This window comes from Oculina patagonica, chromosome 5 (genome assembly GCF_052425735.1).
Source record: "Oculina patagonica isolate OP01 chromosome 5, crgOcupat, whole genome shotgun sequence".
Taxonomy (NCBI): Eukaryota; Metazoa; Cnidaria; class Anthozoa; order Scleractinia; family Oculinidae; genus Oculina; species Oculina patagonica.
The window spans coordinates 19,152,993-19,172,865 of record NC_135762.1 but is presented as its reverse complement, the minus strand read 5'-3'; the positions used below and the strand labels follow the sequence as shown (position 1 = coordinate 19,172,865).

The following is a 19,873-nucleotide window of genomic DNA, read 5'->3' as shown; positions in this document are numbered from 1 at the left end:
ATTTAAAAATTAAACTATGGGCCCAAGTTTTTTTTATGAGCGAATAGTCAGTGAGGTGAGTTGACTATCCCTCACAGAAAATGAGGACGTCTAAAGAATTACAGTCCAAAACCTACTTTAGGCCAAAAATAAAGAAGAATTGTTCTTTTAAGAGCAACATTTGTGCAATCATTTTTATTTAACAATTAGACGGCAAGCTCAAGGTTTCTACCGGCTGATAGTTGGTGAGGGGGAAAGCCCCGAGCCAACTATCAAAAGGCGGTAGAAACCGAGAGTAAGCCTTCTAATTAATTTAGCATAACCCAGTGGCTGATCTATTAAACACACAATATCGCTAGAGTTGACTTTTTGAAGGATTTGTTGAAAAGGCACCAATCAGATCAAGCGTTTTGCCAATGGACGGCCACTAGGTTATGCTAATGATGATTAGTAGAAACTCAGCCATGCACAAGCATGCGAGAGACGGTTATAACACAAAGAAGTATCCATAATGGAACTTTTTGCTTCATTTAAAAAGGGACATAGGTTTCTTTGTAACTTGCATGGGCAAATGAGACTTGGAGAGTGTAGGTAGGTTGTATGCTCACAGTGGAATAGCAATAAAAGCCATTATGGAAAAAGAAGATTGTTACAATATTGTCATGAATAAAAAGCATTAGTAGAAACTCAACTGTGTTCTCTTGGAAATCCACATAGCTGATTGGTTCTCCCATTGTTTTCTATTTAACAATTAGACTACGAGCCTGAGTTTTCTATGAGCGAATAGTCAACGAGGCGCAGCCGAGTTTACTATCGCTTATAGATAACGAGGGCGAGTAGTCTAATTGTTAAATAGAAAACAATGGGAGAACCAATCAGCTATGTGGATTTCCAAGAGAACACAGTTGAGTTTCTACTAATGCTTTTTATTCATGACAATATTGTAACGATCTTCTTTTTCCATAATGGCCTTTATTGCTATTCCACTGTGAGCATACAACCTACCTACACTCTCCAAGTCTCATTTGCCCATGCAAGTTACAAAGAAACCTATGTCCCTTTTTAAATGAAGCAAAAAGTTCCATTATGGATACTTCTTTGTTATAACCGTCTTTCACATGCTTGTGCATACAAGCTCTGTTCCATAACATTTGCCCCCTTTCCACTAAAGTGATGCATCCTCACATTGAGAGGTATTTCCTAACAATAAAACAACTTAAAATAAGAAGCTCTTAGAGCTTAAAACCGGACTTGTCACTTGACCAGCCTAATTCTGGATAGTCTAAAGAAACATCATTGAAAATTGAGCTCCTTTAAAAATAGTTTTTACTGCTTCTACTCTCAGCATACCCAGTGGATTTGTTGATTGAAAGTGAACAAGCTTCTTTCTAACTTCATATGAACCTCAAACCACCAAAAATCAAACATGCAACAATGATTGGTAAAATTAAAGATGGCAGGCTCAATATGCCTCATTTCAAAAATTATAAATAAAATGCTGAAACCAGGCTGGGTTTGACAGCTTTAAAATCCTCACTTGCAATCTTGGAAGACAATACCTTTTAGTCTTTTACATTGCATTGGTGGCCCCCTGCTGTTTGAATACAATTTTTCTTTAAACACCTTGCCTGAGTTGCCCTACCTACCGCTTTTTTACCGTGACATTCTAAATGCTTGGGAAGGGATTGTTATGCACACTCACGAGAAAAGAAATAGAAATAGAAAACAAGAACTTATGGAATAATCAACTTATTACAATTGGCAGGAAATTTGTTTTTTAAAAAAAGTGGTACGATGTTGGCATAAAGATCCTGTTGGACTTTCTGGACGAAGAAAGAAAGTTCTTGTCCTTTGCTGAATTCACGGAAAAATTTCAAATTAAAACAAATTTTCTTTGTTTTATAGGGTTGTGCACAAAATGAATTGGTTTGTGCGGGGCAGTCAACACAACGTGTTTTAGGTGTCCAAAGCTTTCCAAAAACCTACAGCAGAGGCTCGTCTAATCAAGGTCAGATTTACTGATCATAATATCTCTGATTTATATATCCTTCCATGTAAAGTCACAAAAAAAGTATAAAACTTTGATGTTTCAATTGAAAATAAACCACCATATCCTTTACACTTGTGATAAACTTTTTAGAGGTAAAATTATTGACAATGATTTATTTCAATTGTGTGGAGCAAGGCAAATACTAGAACATTTGTTTACAGAATGTCAGCACGTCCAATCTTTCTGGAACCTTCTACCTCTCACAACTCACCTGGTGGCTCTGACGAACAAATATAAAATATATGCATGTTACTCCGAGAAAAAATCTTTCTCTTTCCTTTAGAACAAGTCTCTCAAATTGTGCCCAATACTTCTGAACAGAGGAACAAGATTTGTTCCCACTGTGGTCGTTTTTGCCCAAATTCCACCCATTGGATCACTGGTGATAAAATCGGGTCACCTCTTTGCTCCCTTTCACCTTGGTTGTCATCACATTTGTCTAGTGTCCCTCTCTGACTCTGATTCGGCTTCTGCATGATGTTTCCATTATGAGCTTCTCGTGATTGCACCACACAGTGAGTCCTTGGATTCATGATGTGCATCCATCTTGTCACAAAATAACCATTCCTCTAACCTGCATGGTTGTCTAGACAACACAGTTGCATTTCCATGATGACCTCCAGGACGAAACATGACATCACAATCATAAGTACCCAGTATTTCTAATCAGCGAGCCATTTGTCCTTCCAAATCTTTAAAACCTTCCAACCAACGGACAACTCCATGATCAGTTCAAACAACAAACTTCTTCCCATACAGAAAATGTGGAAATGACACACTCCATTGACAACGGCAAGCAGCAACAACGAGTGACACAATAGTTCCTTCTACTTTCTTCAATGCTTAATACTGTAGTATGCGATTACTCCTTAGTTTCCCTCTTGAACCTGAGAAAAAAACGTCTCTGATGGCTACACCACTCACGTCTGTGTCAAGGATGAACTGATAATTAATTTAGTAGATATGCTAAAATTTCAGCACAGCCAAGGTTTTCCTTTAAAGTGCCAAATGCCTTGTCACACTCCTATGTCCACAAAAGTTCCTTTCCATTTTCAGTCAACCCATGCAATGGCTTGGCAATTTTGGGGTTACCATAAACAAAATGGCGATAGTAGGACATTAAACAAAGGAAACCTCTAACTTCTGCAATTTAATGTGGAACCGGCCAGGCACTGATGGCTGCTTCTTTGTTACTAGGATCTGTGCTTATACCCTCCCCACTCACAACATGGCCAAGGAAAGTAACCTTCTAGAGGAACAGGGCACATTTCCTTGGGCTGAGCCTTGAATTACAGATCTCAATTGTTGGAGAATCAATCGTAGCCACCTGAATGCCTCTTCAAAATACTTCACATTCACAATGACATCATCCAGGAATGTGGGTACAATATGCCAAGGTAACACAACCAACACCCTCCACATCAAACGCTCAAACGTAGCAGGAGCATTACAAAGACCAAATGGCATTGCGTTAAACTGATAAAGCCTAGAACCTGCTGAAAATGCCGTCTCTCCTTGTCTTTTTCCACCATTTCTACCTGCCAATAGCCAGACAAGACTGGAAATCTAGTTGTTGAATGAGTGCTCACCCACTTGTGCACTATTAAGCAATTTTGATTGTCAAGCCTGATTTAATACATGTCCTCGAAAAGCAAGAGTTCTTTGTTTTCTTTAAAAACAAGAAGCTTGAAGAAGCCTAAAACCAGGCAGTTATGGTTTAACTACTTTTTGGCTGCAAAAGCACGCCCCACCACAGTAAAACCTTTCGAAACGCAGTAACACACGTGTCACTGTGAGACAAAGAAATCCAGAACCCCAACATGAATCGAATCCATGACCTTCTAAACACCAGGCAGTGCTCTACCTGAGCTACACAGACTCATGGTGAACAAGGCCATTTGCTAGCTTCATATGTGACATGCATCCATGCATACTGCTGTGTATTACTGTCTGACAGTGATTTCATTGCAAATTATATTCTGCTCATGCATAGTAATTATATTCTGCTCATGCGTAGTAAAAAAAAGTGGTAGTCAAATTCCCAGAGTTGTAGGAGTGTGGTTTCATTTGCCTACCACACTAAAAACAGCAGGAAACAAAGAAAGCAACTGTAATTTCCCTTGATTTATTTCAGCAATACCTGAAGGAAAGTGAACTGGGTGAAGGCCAACTTGTATCAATCAATGTAAAGTTGTTATTTAATGGGGTGTTACATCATCAAGGCACCCTGCATTTCCCACTGGCCAAAAGGTAATTGTGCAGAACACATTCAATAGTCAAATGAAAAACGATTATAGAACTCGGTTTTTGCAAAATGCTGTGATTTGTCTGTCTCGCAGATCAATTTTCTACCTTAGCCTTTGGCCTCAGCAAATAATTGATTGGCTCACCACAGACAAATTAATCAAGAAATTGTGCTTAAGCAGGTCTAATAACTGTTACTTATTCTTGAACAAATAACTTTTAAGAATGCAATGGCATCAACTGAAAACAAGGACATGAGTTAAACTTCCTTGCTGCGAGTTTCACTGTTGCCTGAGTGAACACAAGAGACAAAGCACTGTTACATTGAAATTGAGGCAAAAATCGTGAGGTACAATCACCTGAAATGGGAATACTTTTTTATGTCTTCGAAGTATGATGCACATATCTCCTCAAAAGGGTCTTTTATTAGATCACTGGAAGTGCAGATATCCCACGATTCTTTCCAAGGAACTCTGTTCTCCTCTATACACCGTGAAATACCCTTGTCATGGGGGGACTTGATCTAAGAAAAGAATAAAACTATCCAATCAGGGCCCTCTTAAACAATATCGTCAATACTCTTCTTAAGCTACCAGTCATTATGAGCATAAAAAAGAATCACCACAACTCAAACACTGCTACTTGAGTGTCCTGATGTTGAACGCATTTGGAAAGTTTGGAAAGATGTTATGATCTGGTGGAATACTAAGCGTTTTGAGCCATACAATGTATTTATAAATGAAGAGACTATTACGTCATTCACAAAATGTTTTGATGCAAAACACAAAAAGTGGTTAAATATTAACTGCTGAGTTTTTGTTTTATCAAGCTTCTTGTTTGGTTTAGCCAAATAATGGGTGCTAGGTGTACTTTAACAGCAAAGTGCACTATTACTAAAAATAGATTTTGCCACATGAGACTCTCCGCATGACTCAGACAACAATTTTAGTTTGGCCAAAGGTTTTGTATGCATTCTTGACAAGCAAAAAAGACAAATCAAAGTGGCTATAAGCCACTAAACTCGGAAAAGTTATTATGAAATAAGAATCAAAAACAACAAACGAACAAATAAAGGTTTGCTAATACAAATGATGTTAAACTTTCACACTTCAGTTCACTTCACTTTGATTGTCATCAACTGACTGATCGAGAGCAGACCGAAAGGCCATGAGATAGAGTTCCCATCCATTGCAAATTGATTTCTTTCTTTTTCCTTTTTCTTTTTTGAAGGTTAAGAAAAATAATAATAATAATATCATTGGCCATATGTCGAACGATTTTTTTTTTCACCAAATCTTACTGAGGACTGGTCAAAACTCAACAGAATTGGGGGTTTGGCTTATAGCATTTCCACCAAAAAATGGTACTAGAAAAGAGGGGAATTTGAATGAAGTATTCATCTATAAGCCGAGCGATCATCAACAAACGAACATTAACAAACGTTTGTAATTTATTCTTGGTCTTAAACAATTTCCTCGCAATTTCTTCTACAATTTCTGCCTGAGACTGTTTCTGTTCCTTCGTCTTTTAAAGTTTAGAATCACCGCTAACGTATTTCAAGAAAACTGACATAAATACAATATTTCGTTTGGTAATTAAGCATGTTAATATTATGTAATTTAACAAGAAATGTAGGTAGTCAGAGAACAGGTCTATTTCTCTAGAGGCCTTACAGTCAAAACCATAAAACAAGAACGCCTAAAATTATTTCTGGAATGTTTATTGTTTTGCAACCAATCAGATGCGAGACGTAACCGCAACAAAACCCAAGAGTAATTGAATTGAAAATTGAATTTAAAATTGAGACATGGCTAGACAGCGCGTAAGTGAGCAGAATTTTACGTTTTAATTTTTTTCAGCAAAATATCATTCATAGTTTTTCGTTGCTTATGCATAAGCTCTGAAATAGAAAAAGAATGACAATTTCAGTATTTGTTAACGGTAAAATTTATCGTGGGAAAAAAGCCAACTCGTTGTTTCGTGACTGATCAAAACCTTTCAGCTAATTACTCTTGCGGTTTGTTGTTACGTCTCACATCTGATTGGTTGCTAATAAACATTCCAGAAATAAATTTAGGCGTTCATGCTTTTATGGTTTTCACTGTAAAACACTGGCAAGCATTGCATGCATATGTTTAACAGGAAACAAGTAAAGGAGGGAAGGAGTGAAAATACTTCGCCCACTACAACTCTTTTTCGAGTTAAAAAGGCAAAATTTACAGCCCCGACTTTCGATTAGCTCGAAAAATGATAGATTCCAAACACTCTTGCTTTAGTTAGTGAAAAACAGATTCAAGGTATACAAAAAAAACAAAAATTCAATTTATTAATCGAAAAAGAAAAAGAAATAGAGACTCTGTGAAGGCGTCAAAACTTTGAGATGACGAGACCCATGAAATTTGGCTAAAATTTTGCAAGACACGCATGTTTTCAAGGACCATTCACCACCCCTTATAATCCATTCAATAACTGAGGGAAAACGTTACATTTATTGAATTATCGCCCTGTTTGACAAACCTTTTGTTTCACACCAAGGTTTTGGCTTTCTATGTTTCACAGCTAAGGTTTTCTATCAAATCCAGTGCCCATCTGGCCATATCGTAAAACAATCGCTAAATATGCCTCCGACGTGCCCGCCAACTCTATTTTGCCTTACAATGCTCTTACAGAGAGCAATTTGTTTGTCTGAGTCACACTGGGGGTCAAAAGTCTGTGACCTCATTAGCGTGCTTCGTAATTGAAGTAAAAGATAACCCCATACCTGAGCTCCATTGTCCAAATAAACCTGAAAAAAGAAATACAATAAAAATTTAATAACATACCCAACAGCACAAAATTCATGTGACCAGGATTAAAATACACATTTCATTAGTTAGCTATAAAAAATAATTATAATTAGGTAATAATTAATTATAACTATTCTATTATCATTTCTGCATGTGGGACCATAAAGGTAATGGTGGAGCTCCACAGCGGCCCAAAGGGCTGCAGAGCAGAGCCCCATAGCCAGGGCTCAAAATAACAGCCGGTCAACGGACAATGTCCGGCCAAAATGACAATTTGTCCGAACAAAATTTTGGTTCGGCGGTCATTTTGACCGGTCACGTACATGGCTTTCTTGTTAATCTCCTGGCAGTCTTGAAGAAAGAGAACTTTTAAAAGAGGGCATCTTATAGGAAGCTTGATGAACAACCAGTCCGAGCAAAGGCAAAGTTATCTCACTTTTAGCATGGGCATATGTCCTATTACTATTTAGTGTTTGGTAATAAAGACCAGTAAAGTGCTTACAACCAAGATCGCCTCCACCCGTAAGTCGTTAACTAATGTAAAACTATGCAGAGTAACATAACATTATGGCTACTGAGCATTTTATTTGATGTAGAGTAGAACGCAGAAGAAATGGAAATTCAAAAAGCGAACATAATAAAATGACATTTTTAGCGATCAAAACATTAAAGCTTAAGCCTTATACTCTTTAACAACGAGTGTTTTAGCTTATGAGGTGAAATTTTTGGCAGAATAGGCTATTGTTTCAAAGTAAATAGTCAATATTTTGACCGGTCAAAAACGAGACATGACCAGGCAAAAATTGATTTGGCCGGTCACAAGACCAGTCAGTATCCAAAAATTATTTTGAGCCCTGCACAACCATAGAAAATCCACAGAAATAGGAAAACCATGAACTTGAGTTTTCATGGTCATCACGGCTAACAACATGTCTCGCAGGCCCATACGTCCATATGTACGTGGTAGCCCACTTCAGAAATAGATTACCTTAAACCTCTTTGATACTGTCAATACAAGGTATTTGCTGACCAGTATCACGTGACCATGTGGCGGGTTCAGGTGTAAAACTCATCAAGGTCATGTGTTTTTTAATGACCGCTGACCAGAAAATGTTTTTTCTATTGGATCGTGGGCTCAAGTGCTATTTTTTATGTCTATGGTTAGTGAATTCAGATATATAGATGAAGGGCAAAGTAAATTACCGTGGAGCTCCACTTTTAGGCTTGGCTAAACCTATTTAACACTATTTTAGATTGATCGAACATGGCTTAAAATATTAAAAAACTGCACATAGAAACATTTTTTTAAGTCTTGAAAAAATCAGTAGTAATAGTTTTCACTATAGCTGCCCCTTCCTTTATATTCTGTAATTTTATTTACTAGTGATAATCAAAGATTAGTGGAGTGCATTTGATAAATTTAATTACTTTACATATTATTGAATGTGTCCAAAGTAATTCAAAAGGCCTGATCCTTAATCTATGGACTACCCAACTGACAAATGACAAATACTACTTAAATGTTTTACTGATGCAATAAGTTGATAAGGGCGAGTGCATCACAAAATAGTTCTCTGTATAATTTTCTTGTTGTGTGACACCACCTAATTAAAAAAATCAGAAGTCATAAATATGTAATTTCGTTTCGTATTCAAACTTCATACAAGACTTCTTCATTTTTAATGACTGGCAAAAAGTACATCTGGCACGAAATTGGATGAAAAATTTTTGTGGAGTTTTTTCTGTTTCTCCACTAGCTTGACTGCCTTTACGTTAAAGATATTCTGTAAGTTATTAGTCCTCTTTTAGTAACAGTCTGGTTGATCTGAAAGTACTCAAGTATACTCAAATCAATTATTTTAACTCAACCGCAATAAAGTCTATTAGACCATCACAACTCTTCTCACATCATCTTGATTGAACCCTACCCACATGATAATTAGTTTTCTTAACTCTACTCAACTAGTAACATCACATCTTTACTCTTATCATCTCAAGTAAACTTTCTACTCTTATAATCTCGAGGCATAACTTTTCTCAACTGGACTCAAATCTACTACATCATCACAACTCTTCTCAACTTGATGCAAAACAGTAAAAACCCACGAGTAAGAACCTATTGTTTTTTCAGGTTAGCCTAAACCGGTTCTTACATAAAGGGTTATTAACACAAATTTAGGCTAATTAGGTTCTTAATAGGTTCTTAATTTCTGAAGAAAATAATTCAATGTTGTTATAGAGATTTTAGTGGTATTCGGCCATTTTCTTGTGTAAATTTGCATACCACAGTGTTTATTTCAAAATGAAGCAATAATCATACCACTTTTAACATCTCAACTTATCTCAACGCAACTGGAAACAATTCTACTACACAATAACACCATCGTAACTATACTCAATCTACTGCACAATTTCAACGCTACTTTACTATACCACTCTATAGTATACTCGAATCGCCACTACTCTACTTTTCTCCACTATACTCTACTGTTGTACCCTACTCTGTTGGACACCACTTGAATCTGGTTTACTATCCTGTACTCTACTCCCGCATCTACGTATGATACTTGACTGGACTCCTCTCAGTAGACATACTACACTCTTTTCTACTGAAGTCTACTAACTATATTCTAGTCGTCTCTACTGTACGATTCTCGACTTGACTGGTCTCTACTCTTTATTCGCCTCCATGCTACTGTATGTTTATATAAGCTTATGTGACTGTTCTTGTCTCTACTCCACTCGACTCTCATACTGTACTGTTCTCTACTCTACTATAATAAACTTGATTCGAGTTTACTCTACTTTAGTTTATCTGCTCCACTCTACTATACTGTACTTTATTTGAGTCTACTGTACTACTACGCTTCTCTACTCTACTCTACTATAATATACATTATTCAAGTCTACTCTTCTGTACGCTGCGCTGCGCTACTCGGCTCGACTCTACTCTTCTATATTTGATTCGAGTTTACTCTACTGTAGACTACTCGACTCAACTAGACTCCACTCTACTCTACTGGACTCGCCTTGATTCTACTTGACTCGACTTGAATCATTTCTACTCGACTCTACTCTATTGTACTTGACTTTACTTAATTATTTTGAATTAAACTATGTTTTATCTAAACACTACGCTTGCGTGGCTTTTCTAGTTTCTTCTTAACTCAACAGTTAAACTTACAGTGTTCAAGACCTATATCCCTTTTATATAGGCTTTCATTAGCCGGTCGAGTTAGTTGAGGCAAAAAACTCCACCAAAATATTGTATCCAATTTTGGGATGTCCACATTTGGCAAAAAGGGTTTTCTTTGGAAAAGAGGGTGTACAAACAGTGTTCCAAGATGGAAGCAAGTGCTTGTAGTCTCAGGAAAGTGCAAACAAACTCTTTACATGAGTTAAATCTACTCGTACAAAAATTCAGGTTTCTCGATGATTTACCTTGGGTGCTGAAGAACTTTTTGCCATTGACTTTGTGTGACCTCTCACAAAATATGTTATATATAAAAATGAATAAAAGCTGAGAAGCGTTTAAAATTGGAATGAGCGATTTAAAATGCAAAGGAAACATAATGGTTACATTGTGTGTTTGATGTGATCCGGCGTACGCGAGTAGCAATCAGAAAAACTATTTGCAATACATATTTTCTGCAATTTCAACTTCAATGTCAGTGTTCTTAATATCTGGTTGAGGTCTTCTTCGTGCCCTAGAGCCTCTTAGATTCAACTCTAATAATAATAGTTATAAAAACAATATATAATTATAATAAGAACCTTCCCATAATCCTTTGCGACAGAAAAAGTTAAAATGTCAAATAACTTTTTTAATTTAAAGCCAAGAAGTATACTACGTCACATAGAAGTAACCCTTAACATAAAATACCTCTCGAATAAAACTTAGGATGGTGACGTCATCAATCACGTGACTATGCCCAAAAGTGCGTTTTTGCCCATTATGAGAAAAATACTTGGTCAATTCAAAAGTAGTCAATTTCAGTAAAAGGATATTGGTTTGGGGTATTTTAAAATTGACAGGTTACATCTGGCGTATGAAAATTAAGGGAGCTATCCACAGTTTTAAAAAAGTGGGAGTCTGGGTCCTAGTTCGTATCTTAGCTCGCTTTAAACGTAGGGAAACAAAAATTTGCATGTTGATAGATACTTTCATAACTTTTATGACGTCATAGGTCACGTGATTAGAACGTGTGGAATGTTTTATATCGCCTGAAAACTTTATTCAAGCCCTTAAATAAGAATCTTTTTCAGCCAAAATGTAGAGTTTTGAAGATAATTTTTTAAAATGGCCATTATCATTTTTTCTGAAAATAATATGGAAGTGAAAATAACAGTTAAAAACTTTGAGTGCTTCGTGTTTACCGACTTTTCAAGTTGAAAATAAAAGAAAAATTTGCCAAAGGGTTGAGTTTACGGTCTTTGTCATGGCGTTATTATTTTTTTCTTTATTTTTATTCCTTCATGGTCATAATAGATGTAATTTGTTTCAAACCGAGAGGGCTCAGAGCAAAATAAAGACTGGGAACGAGACTCGCGTGCGGCCCGGCGCGGTTACACAGCTGTAGTGAAAACCGAAACTAAAAGTTCCTGAATTTCAGAGTCGTTTTAGAACGTGTTTACTGTTTATTTCTGTTTGATCAGTCAAGATATGGAGCATCTGCCAACTGGAAAGCTTGGACGACCTGCAGGTTAGTTACATATGTGAGCGTGTAATTGTTGCAGTAAGCATATAACAAGTTTTTCTCTAGTATGTGTTTTTCTCGCTTTGTAAGCGAATTAATTTTATGTTCTAAACATGTAAGCTTACTGCTTTGCCAATTTTCTAAACTGAAACAGTCTGAGTCAAAGCTAAACATGTTACACAATATCTGTTGCTTATAAAGACACCGATGTAACCACGAAAAAATTTGAACTTCAAAATGCATTGTCAGTAGCGAATGTTTATGATTATCACTTCCTGTCTTTGCATCTTTTAGAAAATGTTCAGCTGATGTATATAGGTTATTTTTCCTTTCATTTATTCCCACAGATGTGAATTTAGACTTACTTTTGATACTGCTCAAAACTGGTCAAGGTTTTTATAACACTGAATGATCGAGCTATTTTAGTTAATTTATTTTTTGCTGTAATTGTTGAGCTGTTGCGTCTATCTCAAATCAGGAACCTTTTTATGGTTTTATCGTCTACAACGTTTACAATTTATCAGTGAGAACCACCTTTATTAAAACAGGCTAACCAGAGCGCAAAACCCCCAAGTGCAAAATTTTCGAAAATGTTGCATTTTGAAATTGCGAATAAAATTCATTGATGACTTTTAGTCAATTGGTCAAGGAAACATTCACTAGTAGCCAGAATTGTGTTGACTTTTTTGAACAGTAATGATGATAATAATTTTTTTTCAGAAACGTCCTATTATATTTATTACGAGCCACAGTGTGTATTACACTGTACATTCCATCAAATTTTTTTTTGTCTGTACTGAACACCAAGAGACAATAGCTGCTAGCTTTGACTTACAATAACCTTCAACTTATACCTGCTCCCAACATAACAAGGCTTCATAGCTCAGTTTGTAGAGCATCACTCTTGTATCACGGAGATCATGGCCTCAAATCCCGTTGTAGCTATGAATTTTTTTCAGACTAAAAAAAGCTATTACTTAAATTGCTTACTTACTGCGAGGATCATTTCATGCATCTTATCTTATACTTACTACCTTTCTCAATTTTGTACATGTGTCATTTCCTTTGCTTGATTTATTTCAAAACAATTACGAAAAAGCATAAAATTCATAAGTTTTAGGGCCTATTAAGTTTTTCCCTTAAGCTGAATTGTACAAAATAATAAAAATAATTATTCTTTCAAAAATTGTCGACACTTAAACCTAAAGAGCATAATACAGACTTGCTTTTATCCTAAATATCCACTGACAAAGAATAATTACAACTTTTAGTAAGTGTATTGTCTCCTGTTGTTTACATACACAGTTTCTGTTTACACTTTAACAGTTGAAATTGCTACATAATGATGTACATTTCAAAGAATAATTTATGATTTTCCATTTTAATCATTCCTATTTTTCACCACAGTGAAGCACAGGCAGCTTACAAGTCAGGCACTTTGTTTGGTTCTTTCTTGTGACTCCTTTTTGATATTCCTTTAGGCTTAAACCTTTGGAAATAGCTTTTGCCATAGATGCTATAAATCACTAAAAGGCTTCTCTTTATCTAAGTATCTATGGCCCTATGTATCAGTCAATTTCAAGCGAGATCACCCCTCTCCCCCTCTCCCCCCGGGCAATTTCTGGGCATTTGACTGCTACTGAGTCCCAGATAGTGGGGAATTTGATCGAACAGAAGCCTGGAAGAAGCCGTCCACAAAATGTGTCATACACTACATAATGCTAGCGAGCTCAAGCTTGTGAAGTTAGTAGTTGGTTACGTTAATGTAAAGTATCTTTTTCCTGTTAAAATTGGCTGATTCATAGGGCATGAGTGTCCATTTAGACCAAGTGTTAATGAGAAAACCCAACTCACAATGACATTTCAGCCCTGACCAGAGGGGCATTTGAACATGCAACTGGCCCACATAGTGGTTGATTTTGATCAAACATTTTGAAAAAAGTCAAATGCACGGGGGTTTGCCCAGAGTGGGGTGTAGGGGGGGGGGGGGTAATCTTGTTTGGAATTGACTGATACATTATTACATCAGCTGGGCTGGCCTGGTCGCCAGAGTGCTTGGAAGAGAAATTTAATGCTGGTCCGGTAAGCCTGGCTGGCCCAGTGAACATGATCCTGGCATGATGATAACCAGGATCTTGGTAAACTGGGCTCACGAAGTTGTCATGTAACCCTAAAATTGATTTTTGTCAGTCACCTTTAAAAGACATGCTGAGATCTCCAGCCTGGCTCATGTAACTAGGCCCTTGATTTGTTCCACATTTTGTAATGCAGCCAAGTACTTTTAAACACCCCATAATTATAGTACAGATCAAATTACAGGAATTAAAATATGGCACAAGATTGCCACGCATTGTGGAAAGGATCATTAAAATCTAACAAAGCAATTAATTCAGAAGAATTGTTGTTCTGCATGAATATATAGGTCGTTGTAAAGCTGGGGTCAGCTTCAAAAATTGATCATTGCCTTCACTTTTAACTTCAGTTAATTTGCTTTTCTCTTGGCTTTACAGAGAAATGCTGTCACTGCAAGGTTGTGGTCATACATACTAGCAATACCTATCAGCTAATTAAAAGTACTATGTCCTTCGGAAGTGGTTGGAAGTCTTTCACATCGTGGCAGCTGTGGAGGCTGACACTAAATCATTTTGTAGTTCTTTTAAACCTATTTATTTTCTTAATACTATAAAACAAGTGAACATTTTATTTTATTAAAGGACAAATGTTGCTTTTATCAGTTTCTTTTTTTTTGTTTTTATCTGGGGTGAGGGTCTTAATGGTTAGTGGATTTTGCTGTAACTATGGAAAACAAAACAATCAAAATCTAACCAACGAAAAGTGAACCTGCAGACATTTACTATTATACATTGTAATTTAAATTGAAAACAAACAATAAGCACCAATAGTTTACATAGAGAAAAACAATCACACTCTGCCATTTTGTGTATAACATAACATTTTTGAGTTCTGTAAAATGGTCTTTTAATTTTTTAACCCAGTGTCACCCAAATTATACTGTCAGCATTTGTAGATAAAGGTACACAGTCTGATTCACACACCAAACATTTTCACTTGCACCTACTTTCCATTTGAAAGGTATATAATTATATATTGTTTTTACCGGTTTCACTTGTATAATAATAATAATAATAATAATAATAATAATAATAATAATAATAATATAATAATAATAATAATAAAAGACTCATATTTTAGGTGGCAATTGATGCACCAACCAATCAGGTGATTTTGTGATAGACTTCCCTTCTTTGTTAGCAAATAATTCATACCTTATATCCATTGTCATCTTTAGGATTATGTGATGCTGTTACCATGACTCCACAAGTGCATTTATACCTAAGTACACTGTAAGGCTACAGCACAAATACACAAACACAACTTCAAAATGTGTAGTAAATAGTAACATTATCCTGCAAAACTGCGTGGAATATTGCCCATTAGAAAAAAGCACAAAGTAAATACATGCGCTGATTGGTTAAAAACTGCGACTCTGTAACTTGATGAAGACACTTACAGTTGTCACAATCAAGGCAATCATTAGTCACAGTGCTAGGATAGGCAATGCAAAAAAGCTAAAATCATGTCAAATATTAATGTCACAGCTGAAGACCAAACAAAGATTTACACACTTGGAAACAAGTGAGTTAGATGTTTTGAGCCTGCTACACATTCAAAAATGGGCTGCGAAAGAAATTATTGAAGCAGCTGATCTGAAATTATTGATGCAACTTCTAGGCACTTTGGTCATCAAACCATGCAATTAAGTCAATGAAGCGAATTCTTGACTCCTTCCAGTGTCTGACTCCAGTTAAACCATCAACTTAGTTATTTCTCATAATTAAGTTAACTTTGAGGCCTGTTTTCTTTGTTTGTTTGGCACAAAAACAGTGAATGTTAACCATAAAGCAGGAATGTCAAACAATTGATTTGTTTCTGTTGATTGACTGCCTTACAATGATTGGTTGATCATGTTTATATGTAAAACCGCGAGGTGGAGAGAATCTATGTTTTATTTTTATGTTAAATAAAGTGCATAATTTCACCTCGTTTTGTGTCATTTTCTTTGGGCTATTTTCTATCTAGTTAATTCTAGTTAATTCTATCTACCAAGGAAAAGCTGTGGAAACACTTGCCTTTCGGCTCGTGTTTCACAGCATTTCTCTTTCTCCCAAACTTCCACTTGTGTTTCTGTAACTCGATAGAAAAACGAATGCCAAGGTGGCTAAAATTGGACAATATTCCATACAATTGAGCAGGACTGTTTAATTTACAACAAACTGGACAATGGAACACATTTAACAACTAGAAATACAGGGGCCCCTATACCTCTTTGCAAAATGGAATATTTGGCTTTTCAGGCATCACAAATAATTCTTAAAATGTTTTCACATTCACACAAAGATTATGGCGGTCCCTGTTTAGACTGTTATGCTCGGAAGGTGTAAGACCGGAAACTGTGTCTGTCAAGATCTCACATGCGGTAAAATAGCTGACAAAAGTTTCATCCATTTCAAACCCAACAATGGAGCTAAAACAAAAACGTACAATTACAAAGAAATAAAGTCAAGGGTCACGTTTTAGCTAACAATTGTGTTCACACACATGTGAAAACATCTTAAAATTAACAATCACAAAAAATGAAAGCCAAAATCACGTTTCATGGCAAAATAAATAGCCACAATCATGCTTCAAGTAAAAAGTAAAAGTTTGGGAACTCTGGAAATACTGTGATTGTATAGCATTTTCCAAGACTTCAGACGAAGAATTTTGGCAAACTACGTACAACATATTGAACAATTGTTCTGCGAAATCGTGCAGAATATGATCTGATACTTAACCGACGAGGCCGTAGGCCGAGTGGGCTAAAATCAGACGATATTCCGCAAGATTGAGCAGGATAATTGTTTTATTATTCAACAAATTGTCAACGAATCAAATTTCGCAGATAGAAAAACTGTAATTACGCAAAGCTTTACAAGATTTCGGACAAATCTTCGCAACCTAGGTATATCACAGGATATCTGTCATGTACAGATGACAGATAATGTTAACATTTTGACCATATATGAGCAGCGCACGCTTTTGTTGAATAATAACACAGAATGGCTGCTATGCATGGATAGCAAATATCCTGACCATACATGCACATGGGACTTATGACAATCTGTTGGATAATAAATACTGGTATATCTTTTTAGACATTTTAGTGTGTAGTATTGCTGTATTCTGGCAAGCCCGAAGGGTGAGTCAAAATACAAATCAGGAGTAAAATGTGCAGCAATACCACACTAAAAATGTCTAGTAAGAGATTTATTATCCAACATTTTCTTTTCCCAAAAAGCTGTTATGTGTGGAATAGTTGTTCACTCCCTAATTGATATAGCTGCATAACTTTTGTAACGCCTATAGATACGACATGAATTGTGACTAATTTCATATTCACACAACATCCCCTTTTAGCAAATGAATTCTGTTTACTGACAAATGACATTACAAAGCAAATTTTGCAGAGCTTGTATTTCTCTACATGATATTCTTGTCAGTCTCTTGTGATTGCATTGGGGGGACAGACCTACCGGGTAGATGACTCCCACCCATGAGTAATAGCCAAATTGCAGCTTTGCTTGAATGAGTGTTACTTTTAGGGATCTTTTCCTTTGGTATGGAATAATAGGGGTATCTTTGAATATTTCACTAAGCAATGGTTGATTTTGAAATAAATGCCAGCACTGATGGTTGACATATATTGCATGGGGAAATATACTGCTGTTCTGTCTTTTAGGATCTGGGGGATTTTTCCGTCATTCAATCTTTTTAGATTTGGGGTAATTTTCTGCTGTTCTACCATTCTGTCATTCTGATCTTGGCACCATGAAAAGTTGGAAGACAAAATGTTTGCCAAACTCAATTACTACATCAGCTATATTATACATCAGATCTTAATCTTTGAAATATTAACCTGCTCTTGAATTAAAAATGTTTGCTGCACTGAATTGTACAGTCAGAGTACTCTCATAGCAACACTAAGTTAAGGTGGCTTAATACAGTTTTGAGAGGGCAAATCAGTCCAACCTTTAACTTCTTGTATAATCTCCAGAAAAGTTTTGTCTTTCTCTTATCACTGTTTGTTACATCCTAAAACCATCTAATGCGATATTTGGAAAATAAAAATGCTAATAAACAGCTTAAATGAACGGCCAAGTGCTTATGAGGGGAATGGCACTAGTAGTTTAAACTGCGTTTTTCTTAAAATCTACTCGTACGACCATTCCTCAAAATTTTAGAAATAAGAAATTGGCTTTGATTTATCATTCATGCAAAATAATAAAAAAAATCTGTAAGACAGATTTTTCGCAAAGTAGGAAAATGTGATATTTTGTCGATTTTTTAAATAGCTCAAAATCTGTCTTATAGATTTTTTCAAAATTTTGGCCATGGACGTGGTTCACCCCTTAAATTTAATTGTTAAAGTTCATAATAGGTAGGTTTTCGAGAAAATCTGGATTAAAATCTGGCTTTTACGACCTTCGAAGCGAATCAAATTGCACGTGTGAGCACACACTAATATGACGCCATGCGTCGTGAGCGATAATGAAAGACAGAATTAGCACTTCTCTGTCGGTTGTTTATCCACATTTTTTGCCGTATTGTTTTCCATCCCAGGTTTCGAGACCTATCTGAAAGTATTTTGAAGTATACAAATTTGGTACAGTGCGGTAAAACAGATGGAACTCTTTTTCGTTTCTGTTTAGAGTTGCTAGCGCCATTTTAGCCCGCGCAAGCAATAATGATGTCAAGCAGAAAATCGTAGCACCTTTGAGCCACTTAAAAACTGTATTCAGCCACCTTAAGTGGCTCTATTTAATAACACCACACTATGCAATACATATGGTAACAGAAACCCTCAGACACAGAACACAAACTACAAATGTTCACAGGACAAAATTAATATACGTATTTTCTTGATTAAACACCGGGTACCGAATAAACGCTGGGTCTCTAAGGTGGAGTTGAAAAAAGGCCCCTCCGGCATTTATTTGAGGAAAAACAAGCTGTAAGTATATTAGATAGATGCATGTTTGTCAAAAATATTATATTAAAATTCCTTGTTTGATAAACATAGGGCTAAAATAAACTGCAGGAGTCAAATAAATGTAAACACTGGGTCCACCAGGCTGGGGATGTTTAATAGAGAAAATACGGTATGTAGATAGTATAAGACACACCTATATATTAAAAATAATTAATATAAATGTACTTACGACAAATGGAGTAGGTGTTATTTTAGAGAAAAGGTACACAGGAACTCCTTGACTGGCAAATACACTGCTTGTTCTCTGGGCAAGGCTACAATAAGTATTTAGCATCGGGTTAAAATAATGACATGGTTACCACAACTACCAGTATTGACTGAACACTGCAGTATAACAATTAACAGTGCAAATTTAATAAAAGTGAGATTTCTTTCCTTACCGTTTACTGTTGTGTCTTGCATCAAATCCTACAACAACTCCTTTTTCCTTGAGGTTTGGAAAAACCTCTTCTAAATATCTACAAAGCCCCTGTTGGCAAAAAAAATACATGTATGTTTTAACTTTAATTAATAGAGTAAGTGACTGCAGGATGTACTAGTATCTTGCTATCAAAATAATACAGACAAAACCCTTTAATGAAGTCCCAGTCTCAAAATGTTTCCATCCTGCCTTTCACTGAAGCACCTTTTTCAGCACAACACCATTGACTATACCAGCTACCCAAACTCAGTTCCAGACTTCTCTTCAGATGCCTTCTTTGTTCAGCTGTCGTGCTAGTGCATCACAATTTTCTTTTTTGCCTTTTTATCTTTCACACCCATGCTCTTAAATTCTTCCTTTTGCATTGCGAGCACATTTATTTGGCTGTCTACATGTTTCATTAATGTTGTGCTAGATAGAATAGTCATTACAATAGAATACTAATGTTGCTTCTTTGGCAGTATGCACAGTCTAGGAAAATGTTAGGGACACAGGTTGAGCAAATAATGGCAACTTACAATGTTACAAAAAGAAAGCCTGAAAAAATTCAGACTTATTGAATGGAATTCAAACCAACTGAGCTAT

The 19,873-nt window shown here is 36.1% G+C and overlaps 1 protein-coding gene across 1 annotated transcript in view; it reads right to left on the bottom strand.

Annotated features, from left to right (window-relative positions):
• Positions 1-19,873, bottom strand: part of LOC144653126 (phosphopentomutase-like) — a 69,233-nt gene that overhangs the window by 25,159 nt on the left and 24,201 nt on the right. The window contains exons 4-8 of the mRNA XM_078513046.1: positions 19,248-19,336; positions 19,037-19,121; positions 15,044-15,127; positions 7,035-7,058; positions 4,633-4,796 (exon numbers count right to left, since the gene is read on the bottom strand). Of these exons, the coding sequence (XP_078369172.1) occupies positions 4,633-4,796; positions 7,035-7,058; positions 15,044-15,127; positions 19,037-19,121; positions 19,248-19,336 (446 nt within the window). The remainder of the gene's footprint in view (positions 1-4,632; positions 4,797-7,034; positions 7,059-15,043; positions 15,128-19,036; positions 19,122-19,247; positions 19,337-19,873) is intronic.